The sequence below is a fragment of the Urocitellus parryii genome, chromosome 14 (assembly GCF_045843805.1).
Source record: "Urocitellus parryii isolate mUroPar1 chromosome 14, mUroPar1.hap1, whole genome shotgun sequence".
Taxonomy (NCBI): Eukaryota; Metazoa; Chordata; class Mammalia; order Rodentia; family Sciuridae; genus Urocitellus; species Urocitellus parryii.
This window is the reverse complement of record NC_135544.1, coordinates 52,074,062-52,091,424: the sequence shown is the minus strand read 5'-3', so window position 1 is coordinate 52,091,424 and position 17,363 is coordinate 52,074,062. Positions and strand designations below refer to the sequence as shown.

Below are 17,363 nucleotides of genomic sequence, written 5' to 3'. Positions count from 1 at the left end.
GCTTGGTCACTAGAGACAAAGACCGAGTCACCTTTTCTTGGTTGAAGGCATCCATCCGCTTCATGGCTGTGTCCAAGGCTGTGACCATGTTCAAAAAGTCTTGATCTTGCTCACAGAGGGGATTGGAAAGTAAGTCCAGGGATATCTTCACGGCAGATTTCGACATGGCTGTAAGAAGTCAAAAAGTGGTGAACCTTTGAAGGAACAGGTTCAAGGTCTCCTCAGTGCTTCCTGCTTTCCCATGGCCCAGGGACCTGCAGCCCTCTTCCCATGCCACAGCTATTAAAACTACATGGCACCACAGAGCCATGTGGCCCTGAGGATTGAACCCAGGGCCTCATGCATGCAAGGCAAGTGCTCTACTACTGAGCTACATCCCAGCCTCTTTTATTTTACTTCAAGACAGGGTCTAGCTAAATTGCCAAGTCTGGCTTCAAACTTGGGATCCTCCTGCCTCAGTCTCCCCAGTAGCTGGGATTATAGGTATGCACTACTGTGCCTGGTTATCCTCAGTGTTTAGTGCTTATTTCTGACTATCTAGCACCACATCAAGGAACACTTTCACAAAGCTTTATGGATTACAATGACTTCATTTTCTTTCTTTCTTTTTTTTTTTTTAAAGAGAGAGGGAGAGAGAATTTTAATATTTCTTTTTTTTAGTATTTGGCGGACACAACATCTTTGTTTGTATGTGGTGCTGAGGATCGAACCTGGGCCGCCCCGCACGCATGCCAGGCGAGCGAGCGCGCTACCGCTTGAGCCACATCCCCAGCCCCATGACTTCATTTTCTAAACTCTAAGTTATACTAGGATCATTTGGGTGGGAATCTGTAAAATATCCATCTCTGGCTCCAGAGATTCTAATTCAGCAAACTGGGAACCAGAGAATATGTATTTTATAAACCTCTCCAGGAGGCATGGCTGTGAGGCTTTGGCCTCCCTTATGTACACAAGTAAAAGCACTCCAGTTTACACCTGGCTCAGCACGCTTTCACTGTAAAGGGCCAAAGGGTAAATATTTTAGTCTTTGTGGACTGGAGGAGGCAGCTCCGAAACCTGTTGGCTGCTGAGGTTCTTGGTCCCATAGTTGTTTTCAGGTCTCAATTATTTGCAATCAAAATTCTCCAGGGGCTGGAAGATGGACTGGAGGGTGCCTGTCCATACCAGTTTCAGAGTACATCTGGCTTCCTTAGGGGAGGAGACAAGATTTTGAAAGCATTTTCTCTCCCTCTCTCCCTTGCTTCTCTTCCTTCTTTCCCTTTCTCTTTCTCTTTCTTGTTTTGTTCAGGGATTGAACCCAGAGGTGCTTAACCAGTGAGCCACATCCCAGCTCTTTTTATTTTGAGACTGGTCTAAGTTGCTTAGGGCCTTGCTAAGTGGCTGAGTCTGGCCTCAAACTTGTGATCCTCTGCCTCAGCCTCCCAGATTGCTGGGATTACAGACTAGGCCACCACATCTGGCTGAATGCATTTTCTACTTGTATGTCACTGAATTTAAGACACTATCAATTTTGTGTGTGTGTGTGTGTGTGTGTGTGTGTGTGTGTGTGTGTGTGTGTGTTGCTGGGAATTGAACCCAAGGCTTGTGCATGATAGGCAAGCATCTACCACTGGCTATACCCCCAGTCCAAGACATTACCAGTTGTAAAACATACCATTGCTGCATAAACCACTAAGAAAGAAAGAAAAATGCTGCCAATGGAACCAGAACACACCATCAAGTGTTATGGTGCTTAGAAGTCAGACATGTTACAATGAACAGTGTCTTAGACTTAATGAAGGAAGTCCTTCCTTCCAGCTGATCGGTGTGACCTTCCCTCCACTCATCAGGTGCCAGGAATCCTGAGCCCAGTGCTATCCTGAGGAAGGGCCTGCTTCTCCACTGTGGGTTAGAAAGAACCTGAGCCCTGGGTAAAAGGGGTCCTACCTGGCCCAGCCCCTCTACAAGGCATCAAAGAGGCCCTGAGTAGCCATCGGCCCATTCTGAGCACCACCTAGGCTCCCCTGGGATCTGGGAGAAGGCTGCAGTCACCTAGCAAAAGGGCCAAATGGGAGAGAAGACTGGAAACGTAAACTTTCCAGAAATGTTGAAACAACGGAGGAAGAAACACTTTAAAATCTGTGAAGTGACTTTGTAGATTAGGAACAAACATTATGCATAACTTGATTTGATTATGAAATGATCACATATGGCATAATTAAAAGATAATAAAAACCTGGATAAAGCTGGAAAATTTCTGAAAAATGTCTTCTACTAATTTTCCCCCCATATTTGATGGAAAAAAAATCCAAAAGCTGGGGGTGGGGAGACTTTCTCTCTCTGTTTCTGCTTTCCCAGTGCCCACACCTCTGACTCTCATGTGAAGTCAATGAACTGCATCTCTCAAGCCACTGGCTCAGGAGCAGAACTGGGTCTGGAATCTCCTCAGGCACACAGTCCGGTGCTCAGGTCAAGAAAGCCCTGGTCCCCTGGCCTAGCTCACATTCCTCTCTGTCTCTGCCTAGGCTCAGCAGGGCATGGCTAGCCAGCACAGCCTCAGAGGCTGGTGGGTTTTAAACCTCAGAGAAAGAGAGGGTCATGGGTCCCTTGAGTCTTCTGAATTGTAGGATCCAAAGATCCCTCAGAGACTGATCACTCTGAAAGTCCTACAACTTTTTTGAAAGAAAGATCATCTTTTTTAGAAAAACAACTGGGGATTTTAGATTCTATCTGGGGAGCTCAGGAGCTTCTGAAGTCAGGAAAGGTATAATTCAATTCCCCTCATTGTCAGGGTCACTGGCTCTTTCAGTGTGTCCCTGATCTGGCTGCACCAGTGTCACCTGGACATGCATCAAAGACACATCTCTGGGTCTCATTCCAACTGGATGAATCAGAGATGTGGGGGTGGGGCCTGAGCCCACCAGTGATCCTGCTGCCACCAACATGGGAGGCTCTGGGTGTGGCTGTGAGGCCGCAGCCGTGTGCCCAGTGAGGAAGAGCCTACTCTGCCCACACTCTGCTCCTCACTCAGGGGCCAGTAGCCCTCAGCTCCAGGAGCCACCCACCTAATCCTAAGTTCTCCATAGCCAGACTCCTTTTCATGGATCCTGATGTTCTACTTGGTTCAAAGCAACCCACTACGAAAACAACAAGCCTTCACTCCACTCGTGCTCTCACAGTGCAGCTGTCTGAGGAGGAGGGAGGGGAGGAAGTGGCAGGTCACAGCACCTCCCCTGCTGAAGACAGTGCAGAGCAAGAGACGAATGCCATCCAAATAATGCAGACCCTGGAACACACAGAACAGATAAACCCCCAAGTCCAACCCTTGGCTTGGAAACGTGAGGGGCCAGCAGTGAAGTGCAGCTGTGTTCAGGATGGCCCATACTGTCAGGATTAGCAATGGCCCGAGGCTCTGGGGCCCTGACCAAAGGGGCTGGCCCTCCTTGCACAGGCGGGCAGCTTTGCTGGTGGCTCCCAGCTTCTAGAAGGTAGAGAACCCTGCTGCCAGGGAAGGCATACTTCCCTCTGATCAGCTTTTTAAAGTGCCCTTTACTGGAAAGATGCATGTTTATGTAAGTAAATGGCTGAAGTCTTAGCATCTGGGAAGAAAATGAGAGAAAATCCAAATTTTTGCCTGTGCTAGGGACCTTCCATTGCACATTAAGTAGGACTGGGTCTTCTGATGCCACCCTGAGCTGCTCAGTACCTTGTGCATTCTGGATGGCCTCTGGAGACCTTGATGCTGCCCATCTGGACTTGGCTCATGAGGCACCCATGCCAACACAGATGGGCTAAGGTTCTAGAGTGAAAATCTGCCATTTCTACTAAGAGGGGGGCAGAGGAACAAGTGAGATGGTGACAGAGGACAAGCAAGAAAGGGGTAGGCTTTTCTGTCCTGAGACAAGGGACTGAACTAAACGGTTTATTCTCTCATAAAATGGACATCTCACATTCCCTGTCAATCTCAAGTTTAGAAGAGATAATGAGGGTAAAAGTTCTAGGAGAACTGTTTCAGGGCTTCACCGCCATCACGGAGCATTTGTTTGTGGGTGGAATGGCCAAGTACGGGAGATGGATCCTCACTTCCACCGCGGCCTCACCTGAGCACACAGCCTCTGAAGAAAAGCCTGCTCTACTCAGGGCCTTGGCACTTGCTGACTTCTGCGTTCAAAGCACTGTCTCCTCAGATATTCTTGATGGATGATTCCCTTGTCCCCAGGGAGGCCTCCTGCACCCTGTCATGCTCCTGCCCTTATTCTTCCTCATACTATCACTGTAACATGGCATTATAACATATACTCATTGACGTCGTATGTCTCCCCTCCTTGGACGGGAAGTTCCTGTTGAATCCCTAGCTCTGAGGCACAGGTCCAGCATTTATAAAGTGAGAGAAGGTGGCAAAACCTGGTCAAACCTAAGTCTCCCTCAAATCCTACTCTAAAGTGACATTCACACATGCTGACCCTCTCTGAGAGGCCACCACATGCTAGTGCTGCTCTCAGTGCTTTTTACTAAGAGCAACTGAACCAACTGATTCACCGTCACATCAGCCAGAGGGATCAGCACCTCGAGCACCTGTGTTTTCTGGACCAGGGAACTGAGGCACAATGAGTTAGCCTGTGGTCCAAAGTGACCGGCAGAGCAGGAATTAGTGGCTAACTATTGGTCAAGTGCGGGGTGTCCTGGGGTGGAGACAGTAAGGGAGCACTGCTCCACTGCTCCAGCTGCTGGCTGGCTCCCTGGGGACAAAGCCTGTGGACACAGTCTCCTGACACTGCCTAACTTGAGAGCTGTCTTTGTCTCAGAGCTCCTGGGCCTAGCTTTTCCTCAGCAAATAAGACCTCTTCAGCCAAGAAGCCTCCCCAAGGCCTTGGCCATTTCCTGGCACCTGCTGGCTCTCACTCACCACAGACCTTTCAGTGCCCTTCACAACAACAAATTTATCCTGAGGTATCTGGCCGTATACTTTAACCCAACTCTGTTTAAATGCACAACAGCTTCAGTTCCTGTTACCACAAGAAAACCAGGAACTCTTGTTTCTGTGAGCAGGGAAGGCACTGCCTGAGCTGATGGCCCAGATGCTGAGTAGTGGAGGCACCTCTGCTAGAAGTTTCTACTGGCCAGGGTTCCATCCTAACTGGAATTCCAGGAGAGCCTTGTACTCATACCACTGCCACAGTAGGGCAGGAGAAAGTGGTGCTCTGACCTCAGGGCACTTCTCAGGGACACTATTTTGACATTCTCTGAATGTGGTGACTTACAAGTCATCCCCCTGAGGGAGCAGGACACCCCCAACCCTACCAGCCACACCAGGCGTGGGCAGGGCACCTACCCAGGTCAGCATCGGTGCTCTTCTTCATGTCCTTCTGCAGTCTCTTGGTCTGCTCCTCCAGCCTGCAAGGCAGGGGCAGGCCTGGGTGCTGGGCCACACGGCACTCAGGCTCCTCCGCCCCTGACCTGAGAAGGCCCACCAGGGAGGGAAGGACCTCTCCATGGGGCTCTTACCCCAAACTGCATGTTCTGCAGGAGGCCAAGTCCCCAAAGGCTACTGGTAATGACTCTTCTAAAGCCATCTGCTGGGGGAGAACTGGCAGCCTGGTGACCTGAACTGGCCTCAGCTTCCAGGTGCTGACAGGGCTAATGAGTGGCCCATTGACTGGTCAGAAGGAGACAGGTAGGGTGGGGAGGGAGACCTGGCAGGAGGTATTGCCCTTCCCCAACACCTGCCTCATCCCGGGGTTTGACACTCACTGCTGGAGTTTTCCATACTCCCTTTCAAAGTCTCTCTCCACCTGTAACAAAAGAGATAACTCGATCAACAGAGAAATGACAACACAATGGAAAACATCTCCCAGCCTGAGATGCTCCACACCCTCCCCGTCTGCAGAAAACAACGTAGTCCAGTCCATGCAAGCTCCAGCAGATCCTCAAGGACACAGTATCCCCTGTGTTCCCAAAATTAATGAAGTGTTTGACTTGGGAGAAGGCCTCTCCTCCCAAAGGGGCCAGCCAGGCAAGTCACAGCGGATTGTGGCTCGGCTCTGCTCTGCCACCACGGGGAGTGAGGTGCCAGGCTGGGTGCCCTCTCTTCGCCCCCACTCTGGTGGCAGTCAAAGTGCTCTGGAGTATGACTGAAGTGCACCCAGGAAGGCAGTAGGGCATGGAGAAGAGGCCGGCTGCAATTCAGGACTGGCCCTGCCTCGCGGCAGCCAGGAGGCTTTGTAGGACGCCACCCGCTCAGCCTTGGTTTCCCCTCCAGTCCTCCTGCCGGCAGCTAGGTCTGCGGCAGGCCAGGAAAGTCCACGTATGTGACTTCAGGTGGCAAATTTGTTCTGGGAACAGGGAAGGGGCTCTGTCTTCAGTTTAGAGGATAAGCAGAGACAGATAAGATATGAGCTCTGACTAGCTGTGGAGCTTAAAAATATTTCCTCACACTCCAGAGCCTCACTTTCTTTTCTGGTAAAAGGGTAACTAACTTCAGTTAGTCAGTCAGGTGAACCTGAGGGGCTTACACTGCTTAAACAGGCAGTATGTGCAGGGCACAAGCCAGGTGGCTGGCCCACCATGGTGCTCACTGAGGGTGATGGTCCAGAGTGTCCGTGAGCCTCTCCTGCACTGAGTGATGGAAGTAGCCTGGGGAGGCAGACTGGGCTGTCGTCTTTCCAGCAGAAAGGAGAAGCAGCCCAAAGTGCACAGGCAATGGCAGCCAGGTAAACTCTGACGGTGGCTAAGCATGAAGCACTGTGCTGGGCACTAGGACAGTGTGTGGCTCCTGCTCAACCTCTGAGGACATGTCTTTACAAGTTCAAAGTAGTTTTTCCAAAGGGATGAAATGAAAACTAAGCATTTCTTAGTCAGTCAAGCTTTCCCTGAGATCTACAGCACAGAGTAGGTGCTTGCTCTCTGGGAGGAGCCCCTGTGCTGTGCTTTTGGCTCCCAGTCCTCTCTTTTGCAATCCCAAGAGTGCTGATGTGTGTGGGATGTCAGAGAACACCTGGTTTCCCTGCCTGGGGACTGCTTGAACTTGCAGAGAGAGGGACCTTGGGTTTCCAACTAGGTGGGATTATTCAGGTTTGACGAGAAACTTGAGGTCTCACGCTGGGAGCTGAATGAGGGTGAATGAAGTGGGACATGACCCTTCTACCTGATGCCACTCAAGGCCACCTGAAGTCTAAAAGGAGAAGTCTAAACATTCTGCTTCCCTACTTTCAGGAGGCAGGTGCAGGCTGCTTCTGTAGCTCACTGGCTCCAGATCTATTCACAGAGGAAAGACCCACCAGGGACAGCACCAAAATCCCAGCTCCTTAGACAATGGCTAAGAGAATAAAAGGACACATTGGAGCCACATTCCAAGGTATATGCCTTCTGAGAGAACGAGCCAAGCAGAAAAGATCTGAACATCTTTGAATGCTTGATGCCTTTGCCAAAACGGCCACTGGAGCCCAGTCAACAATGCAAGTGTAAACACATGTGCACGGACCTTCAGGGGACCAGTCAGGCTGGGCCTGGCAGGCCAGGTTAGTGCAGGGAGAATCAAGCCCCAGACAACTGCCCTCGGCTGCTCCCTGCATTCTCTGGGGCTCGGGTGCAAGGGAGGGGCTGTGCTGCTTGCTGTTGTATCTGCTGGTCTAGGCCAAGCCCTGGTGTAGCAGGAACTAGGAATGTGTTAAATGAATGAAAGGGCTGTTTTCCCAAAACTTGAACTCACAAGTGAAATGAAAAAGGAGGACAGGAGGCAGGGCCAGGGCTTCAGGGCCAGAGCTAAGGTGTGTCACATCAGAGCTGAGGCATAGGGGGCACTCTGAGAGCCCCTTTTCAAGGGATGCTCTCGGGGGACAGCTGCCTTCTCTTCAGTACACTCCAAGATGAAGGAGGGTGAGGGAAGCGAAGGTTCCTCTGCTCAGCACGAAATCTTCCTCAATTGGAAAGGCTTAATGTGGTTACTCCTTCTTGCCCTAACTTTGCGGGGCACCTCCCTAGCTGGGGATCTTGGTGTGTGCTTTCCTTTGCACATAAGACTGGGGTAATCCTGTTGCACAGGACCATAGAAAGGAAAGCTTTGAAGAGCTGCTCCCTGCTCCTGGGTTAGGCGGGGAGGTGTGGCTTTTCTCCACATCAGGATGCCCCAGTCAATTTATGGGCCCTGAGGGGCCAGAGGGAACTAGGCAGAAGGCTGGCATGGGGAGGTAGGGGAGCTTTGTTCCTCCGCCTCGGTGCCAATGGTCAGCCCCTGCAGAGAACACGCCATTCCAGCCAAAGCTTCGACAATGGTGGAATGTGCATTAATAACCTGGGCAAAGGAGAGCAGCAGAGCAAAGACACAATGCTTTCTTTGTGGTTGACAATTGAGTGCCCTGAGCCAAAAACCTCCTGAAACTCCCTGAAGATAACATGAGCATTTCTTCCCATGACAGGGGTGCCATGACTTCCAATAACCCGGGCGGCCACATCTGCTCCCCTCCCTGAGAGTGCCTGGGCAAGAATACCAGAGTGCGTCACTGCCATCCGGGGGCAGCTGCCAGAGATGCTGAGACAACCACACAGACTAGGCTCGCTCTGGGGGCTGGAGGAGGTAGGGAAAACGCGACTCTGAAGAGGCAGGGTCTTACTACGTATACTTCAGTGCCCTGGGGAGTTGAGGAGAACGGGCCAAGTAAGCAAGCAAACAACTCTATTCCAGACCCCAACTCGGCTTTGACTCCTTGTGAGAGATCAAAGGCCCATCCCATGGCCCGGGGAACTGAGCTGCGTGGACAGGCTAAGTCCTCGATGGCTTATGAAGGAGTCAAATCTGCTGGCTTTCTGTAGTGCATTGCACTGAAGGCTGGCTACGGGCCAGACACTGGGCTAAGTGCCTTGCATCTTGCATGCACTGCCTTATGTCAGACTGAGATGCCAGCCATGCCATCTTCATCTCACACATGAGAACGCTAAAGCTTGGAGAGGCCAAGGAACACGCTCAAGATCAGACACCATGTGACAGAACCAGGATGGAAACTGAGGCTGCAAATCAAACATGGCTTCTTCCCACTCCCTGGTCTACGTGGGTGAGCTGAGGCTGTGAACCAGAGGACAATCCTACCTCAAGTGAGTTGGACGCAAGGGAAGAGGGAAGCCACATGCATCTGTTTTCCCCTGGGTCCTTGCTACCTCTCAAGGCAAAGGACTTAAGATTGTTCTGTCTACAAACTCTGGCAAACAAGTTGAAAGTATGTTCTAGCCTTTGGTTTTTTTGGGGAGAACAAAGGCCATTTCGATGAAGGTTAGGGTGTTGGGAGGGTTTTTTGTTTGTCTCTTTATTTTTGGTAGTGAGGATAGGAATGAAAGACCCTTCTCAAAACCACTTCCCTTTAGGATCTGCCATGGATTAAACTCTAGAGGCTCAAAGCCGCACCTTCCCACTTCCTGTAGCTGGCTGGAGCCGGCATTTGCACGCCCAGATTCTTTGGGCTTCAGCTGGAGGCCTCCACAGATGGTCAGCCCCTGCACGGGAGGCAGTGGAGCCTCTCAGTGACCTGCATCTGCATGAAGCAGAGGAGGACTCTTTTAGCTCAGACCTAGCTCCTTTCAAGTGACTTCACTTCGAATTTCCCAAAGATGGTGCCATTGGTCAGATGTGTGCTGAACTTCCTACCAAAGTAAAGCAGTAGTTTGCCTGTGGTCCTGACAGCTGAGCTGAGGAAGGAGAGTCAGTAAGACATGGAGGCCTATCAAGGGATGGGACAATGGATAAGAGTCTACTGAGTAGACAGAGTAGAAATTTCAGAAGTTATTGAGAGGGGCTCTACAGTTAACAACCAGGTTAAAACCAAGGACCACACTCCAATTGGTGGAAGAGGGGCTGAAAAGGCTACTCCAGACTAGAATTCCCAAACCTCAAAGGTCTTCACAGTGAGAAGCAGCACAAAGCAAGGGAAGGAGTACTCGAACCTGAGTCCTAACTCCAGTTCTGCCAGTCTGGCCTTTTCACACTTTAGCAGTCACCACCACTCATCAGGAAAAATCAGGAGGTTGACCAGATGAGTTCTGTGGGCTTCCAGCTAGAACTCAGGTTCTGTGAACTGAGGTTCTCCTCTCCCATTCTGGAGATAAAATAGGGCTAAATCCTGTGGGCTCACAGCAGGTAGCAGCCAGTCATCCCCTCTCACTGGTGATTCTGGATCATGGGAGAGGACACATTTGATAGGGCAGACAAAGGGACGAGGGGCAAGAAGTTACCTGGTCTTTAGTGGAGGAGATAGCTAAAAATAAAGTCTGGGCTTTATCTTAGGTAGGGAGTCTGTGTTCCAGGATCCTCTTAGGAAAGACTACTCAGAAGCAGAGCCTTTGCCATACCTTTGTAAACCACCAAGAATGGGGAAGATCCCCAATACCCCGGAACAGGAGGCCCCTGCAAGTCCCAGTCTTTAAGAGGTTCTAGATCAACATAACTGGCAATAAGGCCTAGGTGGCTATCTTCTCAGCTCAAGATGTGCCGAGTCAAAGCTTTGGTTCTATGCAGAGGCCATGTAAGATAGAACTGAGTCTCAGAGGGAAAGATGAGGTTACTCACTGTTTTGGGTACAATCTGTTTCTTGGGCTGCCCAATCTTGAAAGGAATCCTGGAAGAGACAGAGAGACGAGGATACCTGAGAAATGGGGAAGAATGTGGTTGAAAGAATGGATGCACCATTGGTGCTTCTGCCCCAAGAGGGTAAGGAGTGGCTGAAACTCACTATCTGGCACTGGTACCCCAAGCCCCGGAGGGCACAGGACCATCATAACCAGGGCCTTGTTCTAGAAAACAGATCCTCCTATCCAGTGTCCCTTGCAGGCAAGCTCTTAGGCACCACCTCCTTCTCCAGCACATGTCTTATGAACGGTCTGTCATTTAAATACACAGCCAAGTGTGTGTGTGTGTGTGTGTGTATATATATATAAAGCAGGAAAGGGACACAGCCCCAGATAACAATCACTACAAACCTTGTGTCCTGAGGAGCTACAAATCAGAAATCAGAGGCTCACTGTAACAGCTGTCATTCTTGGAGACATGGCTTTTAAAATTCCCCACAAAAATCACTATCATCTATACTAGGTGCTTCACTGCTTCTCTACAGGGGGACAAACTGTGGGTCTGCAGGCTTCTTGGGAAGCTGAGGAAAAATGACAAATTACATGGCCATTAATGACTGGTTGGGCCGGGTTAATCCCCTGGGAAAATGGACAAAATCTAAATGCAGCTAACTTGGAGAAACTGGGATCCAGCCTGAGTCTTCCCAAAACTTGCTAAGAAGCTCTGCACCTCAGAGTACCCACTGTAACCTGGAAGAAGCCTGGCCTAAGGGAAGGAAGGTCACGGGGGTTGGGCTTGAGTCGAGCAACTACCTGGTCCACCTCCCTAAGCAGGCTGTCATTTGGCAGCTAACTGCTACACTGAGACTTACTTTCCTCCTCTGTAAAATGAGTGAAGCAAACTAGAAAATTTAGAAGTTTCCTCCAGATACTGAAAATTCTGATTCTATTGAGCCCAAGAAGAGAATTATGGCCAAGTTGGAAAGCCAACACAGTACAACCCAGTTGTGACAGGAACAGAATGCCACTGCCTCACCTAGTGGCAGGTAGGAAGTGAGGGAATCCCTGGGAGCAGCTGGAAGGGGCCAAAGCTGGCTTCTCCCACGGCTCTCCTAGAAGCTGTGGGGTACAGGTAGAGGCTCTGCATCCGAACCTTCCATTCCATTGGCCTCATCCTACCTTCCACTCACGCCCCATTGTCCCAGAGCCTGCTTGCATTTAGCCCAAACTGACCAACACTGCTGTTACACCCAACGGTATAATTAACTACCGATAATAACCCCAGACAACAAGCCAGTTGAGGGGATGGGCAGCCTGAGTCACAGAGGTTTAAATTTAATTTCTGGAGGACATCCTGTTTATTGTTAACCCAGCCCCATAATTTGGGAGTGTTAACCCTTTGGGGGCTGACTGGTTCACGTGGCTTCTGTAAACTAATCATCTCAGGCTATGCAATTACCAGAAAGGAAAGGTAAACTATGGAAGCTAGGGAAGAAAAATTGAAATTGCTGTTTCCCTTTCTCGAATCCAAAGAAAAAAGGTTCAAGGTAAGATGAGTCCTCTCTGCAGGCCCCTGGTGGAGACTGGAGTTGATGGATGCTGAACAGCTGTCCTCAAGGGCCATTTTGGAGACAGTGCAAATGAGGTCCTGGTGGCCTTATAAAAAGATGGCTCCTGTTCTGTGGGAGGCCTGCTGCAATGTACAGAGTTCTAACCAGGAGGCAGAAAACCTGGTCTCTGCCTTACTAGCTTTGTGATTTGAACAAATCACAATCACTCTGGAGTCATTTCTTCAACTATGAAACAAAGGAGTTGCAATAGCTGGTCTGTTCCACATATCTAGACAGAATCTCATTCTAGAATGTGGGGAGTGGGATGAGAATCCTGAAGAATCCTTGGAGTCTACACTACTTGCAGACCAGGAACCAAGAAAGTCAGAACTTAGTTTCCATTATTTGTAGTGCCACAGCTTCTCTCTAAATCTTAATTTAGAATCACAGTATTTTTAGAACTGCAAGTCACCATAGAATTTTTTTTTTTTTTTTCTGTTCAACCCTCTCATTTTGTAGACAAGGAAGCAGATCCAGAGAAGTTCAATGACTATCCTAGGGTCATTGTGCTGGTTTATAAGAAAACCAGGAAGAAAACCACCAGGGACCCTGACTTCTGGCCATTTTCTCTCTGCCACTCACAGTTCTATACTCTTTTCACATGGATTTCTTAGATGTATTTGATCAAAATGCTTAGTCTTAAAGTACCATGGGATCAGAAGGGGCTCATGGTTCTTTAAGAGACTGGAAATGAAAGAGAAGAGTACTGTTTGGAACTGGGGCTTTGCACAAAGAGGTGACATATACCACACAGACTGAGCTGGCTGCTCCTTATATTTCCACTGCAGCTCTGACAATCACATATAATTTTATCAGGCTAGTCTGATTATTTCTCACCTCATAGCCCAAAAGCCATCTATCTGGCAGAACACCTTTATTTTTTAAAAGAAAAATAAACGTAGAAATTTTATATTCAGAAAATTTGTAAAGAAAGTATAATTCCCACCCCTCCCCTCAGTTTCCTCACTTTAACTAGGAGCTGCTCCAGGCTCATCTTGTACATTTCCTGCTCCAGCCCTGGGGTCGGTGGAAGAACTTGCATTAGCTTTCAACAAGCGTCTGTATTATGGTCTCAACCTTCCTTTCAGCCTTCTTTCTCAATCACCCAATTCAACTACTCTGACTCAGGCACATGGCCATTTGTTAATCCTTCAGATAAAACTTTCTGTTCCAAATTGAGACTTCTTAAATTTTTTCTAGTACTGAGGACTGAACTCAGGGGTATTCTACTGTTGAGTTATACCCCCAGTTCTTTTTAAAATTTGAGGCAGGGTCTTGCTAAGCTGCTGAGGCAGGCCTTGATCTTGTGATCCTTCTGCCTCAGGCTCCAGAGTTGCTGCAATCGAGGGTTATGTGCCACCATACCTGGTCCAGAGAGGGACATTTTTGAGTGGTCATCATCAGGATAGTTTAATTATACAGGGAAACAGGGACATGGCCACACCTCCCGAACAGAACATCTTTCCTCCTCCTGACTCACTTCACGTTATTCTCAGGTTTACAGTCTTGCTTAAATAGCCTTTTACAGTTTTATCCCTTCAAAGAATAAAACATGCTCATGAGAGAAAACTTGAGGAATATAGAAAATGAGGATGGGTGGGGGAGGAGAAGAAAAAAACCCAGTCATAATAATCTCATATCTAAAAGATGACCATGGTTAATGTTTTAGTAGTATTCATTATATTTCTTACAATTTGCAGAGAGAAAAACTGAGGCAAGTAGACTTTTCGTAAAAATAAATCAACCCCCCCACTTTTTTTAAATAAAAAAAAACAGACCTGATTGGTGTTAAAAACTTGGAAGACATGGAAAAACTGAAAGGACAAAACACAAACATAATCATCCCCACAAAGGAGAAAGTAAGCAGTAATATCCTGAATCTCAGTGTGTACCTGTATTTGTACACATATATACACGTGAATATTTAAATAACCTTTTAAAAGTAAAGGAAACAGGAGTGTTTTGCTACTGATCTAAGTTCTACTTTTACCAAAGTTACACATATGCATAGTTTAGTAAGGCAACAAAGTTTAAGTTAACACATTAGTCCCTAGGCCCCCTTAACCTTGTTTGCCTGAGACAGCCATTTCAACTCAGTTTTGTTTACTTTTGGCATTCACATTTGCATCTCTACACAGAAATGCTCATATTCCTTCCTCTTGATCACTATGGCTTTTATTATTTATTTATTTATTTATTTTTGGTACCAGGGATTGAACCCATGGTGCTTAACCACTGAACTGTATCCCCAAGCCTTTTTATATTTTATTTAGAGACAGGGTCTCACTAAGTTGCTGAGGCTAGCTTTGAACTTGTGATTCTCCTGCCTCAGCATCCTGAGCTGCTGGGATTACAGGTGTGCACCACTGAGCCTGGCTTGATCACTATGCTTTAAGCACTAGGTACTTACTGTGGAAGACAGGGTTTGACCAAACAGAAACAGTTTTGGATGCTACCTCCACTCTCTTTCCATAGTTATATCCTAACTTACAGCAACAAGTTAACAATTATGAGGATATTGTGCTGTTTTTCACACCAAGTGTGAGAGCAGTGGGTTGCTCAGGGCAGTCAAACAGGAAGCCTGCAGTGCTAGCCCATGTATACAACAACCTCCTTAGGGTTTCCCAGCCACCCTCCCATCTAAGTCACTTCTAATTCCCAACCAACAGAAATTATTGTTATTTTGAGCCATAGAGTCATGGGATCATTTGTCATGAAGCAGTACGTAACTAACAACACTGCATATTTTTTACTTTTCTTGTCTATGGACTTATCCCTGATTCAATCTGTTGTCTGACTCCACTCCTGGTATATTTATTCTTTTCAGTTGCTCCCATGGTCATCTTGAAGCTTCTCCACTGGAGCCTCAGCCCTGCCCATCAGGACTGTCTGCAGGACTGGCTGCCCTTGGTCCCTGCTGTGTAGCTCTCATGCCTGGCTGTCCCTTCATGATGATCCTTACTGGGATGCCTTTGACCTTTTTCTCATTAGCCCATCTTCTCTTTCTTGATTTAATCCTCATTTTGGTGGAAAAAAAAAGGGTATGAAAGATAATTTTTTTTCAGACTTTGCATAAAATTCTTTTTTTCTCTCATCAGGATAGTTTGACTGGGTATAGAATTATAAGCTGGACATAATTTCTTTTAGGATTTCAAAGGCACTGCTTCATAGTCTTCTGGTGCTGTTGTGAAATCTGAAGCCACTCTGATTTCTGTCCTTTGTGTGTGGCCTATTTTTTATTTTCTTTATATGAGTTTATAGGATTGTGTTCGTCCTGAAGTTGTATAATCTTATAATGATGTATCTGTTTTATCCATTGTACTAAGTAGGAGAGTTATAATTTTGCAATTTATAATCTTTAGTTCTAGGATTAAAAAAAATTATTGCTGGGCAGAATGGTGCACACCTGTAATCCCAGCAACTTGGGAGGCCGAGGCAGAAACTTCAGCATTTTAGCAACACCCTGTCTCAAAAATCAAAAAATAAATAAAAAGGATTGTCATGTAGCTCAGTGTTAAAGTGCCCTTGGGTTCAATCCCTAGTACAAAAACAAAACAAAACAAAAAAAATAAAACAGTAACACCCAAAACACCCAAAAACAAATAAAAAAAATTGTCATGTCTTCTCCATTTTGTTTTTTACTTTTTCAAATTTTTTTTACTTTTTTAAAATTTTTAAATTGTAGATGGACACAATACCTTTGTTTATTTGTTTTTATGTGGTGCTGAGGATCAAACCTGGTGCCTCACATGTGCTAGGCAAGCACTCTACCAGAGAGCTACCACCCCAGCCCGTTTCTGACTTTTGATATTGTTTTAATTTTGATGGTGATCCTACTTGGCCGGTCCTCTCTGTTTCTCAACATTTCATCTTCTACTACTTTCATTTTCTAAATGAAAAAAAAAATGAGTTTAATTCATTTCTATCAGATTTTTAAAAATCATGACTTTAATCCCAATGAGATGGATTCAATTCAGTGCATTAGGCAAAAGAAATCCATTTGCTAATAAAAAAGCATTTGGTCAGTCTTATATTGTAACCCAACCTAATAACCACCACCATAATGCCTTGGAATGCCAAGGCTGAAGTTTTCACATGTTTTTTACTATATATTATTTTTAAAATTTTACTATCAAACCTTTAATTTCTAGGAGTTCTATTTAATTTTCAGAATGTCCCTTTCTTCTTTTATGGTATCCTGTTTTTATTTCACAGATGTCTTATCTAAGGATCTTAATAACAGCTTAAAAAGAAGTTTCTTCTCTTTTTATAGTCTCAGTTTCTCTCCAAGTTGTTTTTTTTATTATTTAATCTTTTTTTATATTAAATGCTTTCTGAGGGTGTACAGCACTTCTTGGTTGCCTGCTCACATATAAGACTGGGTGATGAAAGAAATCTAACTAGCAACTGTGAGCACATGAATAAAGCTGGTCTATTGTGTAGAGTGGTCTGGCCAAACACTTTGGGAGCAACTCCCTGATGTCAGTCTCTTCCTAGTCTTTTCTCCTGGCAGGTAAAATTCCTTAGAGAAGATTCTACCTAATCTCTTGCCTTGGGAATAAAAGCCCAGCAAAGTGTTCTGGGAGCTCAGCAAATGGAAGATTGTGTGTGTGTGTGTTGAGGGAGGGGAAGGGCTGTGTCTTGGAAATTCATGCCATAGTCACTTCATCCTCATGACTTCACCATGGTAGTCCTACCATCATCTGTGCTTCTCTCAGAGGTAGGTCTCTGTTTTGTGGGTCTGAAGCTTATAAAATTTTGCAGGTCTCTTTAAAGAAAAAGAATACAAGGGCTGGGGTTATAGCTCAGTGGCAGAGTGCCTGCCTAGTGTTCATGGGGTCCTGGGTTCAATCTCCAGTACTGCAAAAAAAAAAAAAATAAATAAAAAGAGTGCCAAATAATAAATAGAAAAATAGATATTAAAATGAAAATTTAAATGGATAAAAAAGCTTAACAAATAATCTTTAAAAGTGAACAAATGACACAAACATCAGAAAGTCAAAAATAACCTATTATTATTATTAATCATCTGCCTGACACACCTCTATATTTTTACCCCTACATTTTTTGCTGCAGTCTTTTATTGCCTCTGCATGTGACAGAGCTGGTAGCATAATTTTCTTGAGTGAAAAGAAAGATAATTCAGTCTTTCCTCTAGTATGGTTGATTGAAATTTGTTTTCCACTACTGACAGTTTAGAAAAGCTTTTTTTCTAGCTTACTG

The 17,363-nt window shown here is 46.6% G+C and overlaps 1 protein-coding gene across 2 annotated transcripts in view; it reads right to left on the bottom strand.

Moving 5' to 3' along the window:
- The window catches only part of Bin3 (bridging integrator 3), a 37,377-nt gene that overhangs the window by 9,502 nt on the left and 10,512 nt on the right, over positions 1–17,363 (bottom strand). The window contains exons 2-6 of one of the 2 annotated variants that reach the window (XM_026397504.2): positions 10,532–10,580; positions 5,731–5,771; positions 5,485–5,635; positions 5,312–5,373; positions 32–168 (exon numbers count right to left, since the gene is read on the bottom strand). In XM_026397504.2, coding sequence (XP_026253289.2) covers positions 32–168; positions 5,312–5,373; positions 5,485–5,635; positions 5,731–5,746 — 366 coding nt within the window. In that variant the 5' untranslated portion in view covers positions 5,747–5,771; positions 10,532–10,580. The remainder of the gene's footprint in view (positions 1–31; positions 169–5,311; positions 5,374–5,484; positions 5,636–5,730; positions 5,772–10,531; positions 10,581–17,363) is intronic. The other variant, XM_026397505.2, reaches the window with a different exon arrangement.